Genomic DNA, 2749 nt, shown 5'->3' with positions numbered 1-2749 from the left:
TCTGGATCAGGTTGATATTTGGGCTATAGCTTTAAAATGACATGAAAAAAAGGACGGACAATGTGGATTATACACATGCATCAATGTGAGCCTCACACGAGCAAGGCTTAACGCGTGGATGAATAGCTAAGATAAAACACATACATCGAGCCCCTTACACACCGATTCTGCTCCAAATTAAAGGTACCCTGTAAAACACATACATCGAGCCCCTTACACGACTGATTCCGCTCCAAAATAAAGGTTCCCTGTAAAAAATAAAATCCGTTGAAGCTTCTATTTCAAAATATCTGATGTTGTTATTCTTTGTTGCTAACGTGGTGAAACACGTGCAGGTAACTCGTCTCACGTGTGGGGGTTTCATCTTCGCCATTCGACTCAACCACACCGTCAGCGACGGGATTGGGATCGTCCAATTCATGTCCGCGGTGGGCGAGCTCGCACGTGGGGCGCGGGCCCCATCCATTCTACCAGTGTGGCAGAGGGAGTTGCTCAACGCACGTGACCCACCCCGTGTGACGCACGTGCACCGGGAGTACGATCAAGTGCCTGACACAAAAAGTACAATAATACCCCTCTCTAACATGGTCCACCGTTCCTTTTTCTTCGGCCCCACCGAGATATCTGCCCTCAGGAAGCACGTGCCACACCACCTCCGCAGGTGCTCCACGTTCGAGCTCCTGTCTGCGTGTCTCTGGCGCTGCCGCACGATCGCCGTTGGACCCGACCCAGATGAGGACGTGAGGATCATCTGCGTCGTTGATGCACGTACCAAGTTCCGACCGCCCCTTCCGGCAGGCTACTACGGGAACGGCATCGCATTGGCGATGGCTATCTCGCCGGCCGGGAAGTTGTGTCAGAGTCCGTTGGGATATGGACTGGAACTAGTGAAAAAGGCGAAATCTGACGTCACACAAGAGTATATGCAGTCTGTAGCGGATCTGATGGTGATAAAGGGTCGGCCCCACTTCACGGTAGTACGGACTTACCTCGTGTCGGATGTGACACGTGCTAGGTTTGGGGAGATTGATTTTGGGTGGGGAAAGCCTGTTTATGGTGGGCCAGCGAAGGCGGGTGTGGGGGCCATTCTTGGGGTTTCTAGCATTTTTATACCGTTTAGGAATGGGAAAGGGGAGGATGGACTTGTGGTGCCGATTTGCTTGCCAGGGCCAGATATGGAGAGATTTGCGGTCGAGATTGAAAGCATGATCCAGGAGACCATGCTTGATGGGAGCTCCAAGCTTTAGAAGATTTAAGGAAAGATAAATCTAACGGTCGCCACAAAACAACATGCTGCGACTGGTCTAGTACTGCATGTTCTTATATATATGTTGGTACCTAAGATTCAACGGCTACGGTGGATGTTGGATGAGCTATTTCTGGCCTTACCATGTAGTGGGACGCACCACTTTAGTAATACCAACTTACCAATTATCTTAAACAAGAGCTTTCATACTTTGGAAAAATTTGATGGATGATACACATGTACTAAGAGATTGTGGAATAAAAGTCATTCCAATTTTAATGGTTTAAATTGTGGGTCCCTATTTTATTACATTAGGGTTCAAAATTTACTTCTCCATTTTAATTGTTATTTTCACCGCAGTCCAAAACTCTAGTGAGCCATGCAAGGGAGATGCTTTTTTTTTTTTTTCTTTTTCAGGACTTACTAAAGTTTTGGTCCAGGTTAAAGGTCGGCCTTGAGAGTTTCACGGGGTGTTGCATCACATGGACTATTTAGATTTTGGGCTCATATTGGGTGTGATGAGTTGTCAAAAAATTCTCACGAGAACTCATGAGAACTGGTGGGCTGCATTCAATTCTCTCCCTATGAAGAGGAATGCTCACTTACGCACTCATGAGAATTCATGAGAACTGGTGGGCGGCATTCAATTCTCTCCCTATGGAGAGGAATGCTCACTTGCACCAGCTCTCACTATAACATTTAAATGGTTCACATGATGTAGCACCCAGTGAAACCCCCTGCCCAACTTTTACTCTTATCCAAAACTTTGGTGACCCATGGCAAAAGCCATGGCCCACCAAAATCTTGGATCACACTTCTCCATTTCTTTCCTCATCCCTTTCTCCCTCTTACTTTTATCAGCACCTCTAGAGGGAGTGTGTGGACAACGTCTGCTATCCATGTTGTGGGCCATTCCTAATCGGGCTCAAGCATATATCCAAGCCATCGTTTGATATGGTATCAAAGCTTGAAGTCATTGTAAATCTAGACTCTTATTGAAGTATTTGAGACATCTCTCTCCCTAGCGTTTTGTTTATTTAAGGAGCTACATTCTCTATTTTTTTGTGATGGTTTGAGCATGAATAAGTAGAGTTCGGCGCACGAAGTACATCATCCTTTGTTTGGATTGGTTGGATCTTATTAGCTAGTGGAGTTGTTTATACGGACAGTTTCTCCTGTCTATCTCCATAATGACTGGCTAGTTAGGCCTTTTTTTTCTTTAGATAAGATCATTTAAAGAAAAAGAAAAAAAGAAAAAGATAAAGAGATTTGACTGTGATAAGATCTGATCATAGAATCAATCAGCTGCATTGTGGACCATATTCGTAAACCGATTTGTTGTTGTGGTGGATCACACCATTCCTGGCCATTCAGATCTCCCCAATCAATTTGCGAGGAGTGGAGAATTAATTGTTATGGGCCAAGTTCATTAGTATATACTAGACGTCCAAAGACAAATTAATACATTTGACTTGCATCTGATTCTGATACTTTCTCTTAATG

At 44.9% G+C, this 2749-nt stretch overlaps 1 protein-coding gene across 1 annotated transcript; it reads left to right on the top strand.

Annotated features, from left to right (window-relative positions):
- The first annotated feature begins 278 nt into the window (after window positions 1–278).
- On the top strand, window positions 279–1310 carry LOC131218808 (benzyl alcohol O-benzoyltransferase-like). Its single transcript, XM_058213625.1, has one exon. It carries the CDS (start codon window positions 294–296, stop codon window positions 1245–1247), a length of 954 nt encoding a protein of 317 aa, XP_058069608.1. The 5' UTR covers window positions 279–293; the 3' UTR covers window positions 1248–1310.
- Window positions 1311–2749: the final 1439 nt, after the last annotated feature.

The sequence above is a fragment of the Magnolia sinica genome, chromosome 11 (assembly GCF_029962835.1).
Source record: "Magnolia sinica isolate HGM2019 chromosome 11, MsV1, whole genome shotgun sequence".
Lineage (NCBI taxonomy): Eukaryota > Viridiplantae > Streptophyta > Magnoliopsida > Magnoliales > Magnoliaceae > Magnolia > Magnolia sinica.
The sequence above is the reverse complement of the archived record's forward strand: the minus strand, read 5'-3'. Positions and strand labels throughout refer to the sequence as shown.

Coding starts and splice junctions, on each gene's coding strand:
- LOC131218808 (XM_058213625.1), top strand. CDS start 294: ATGTTGTTATTCTTTGTTGCTAACGTGGTGAAACACGTGCAGGTAACT.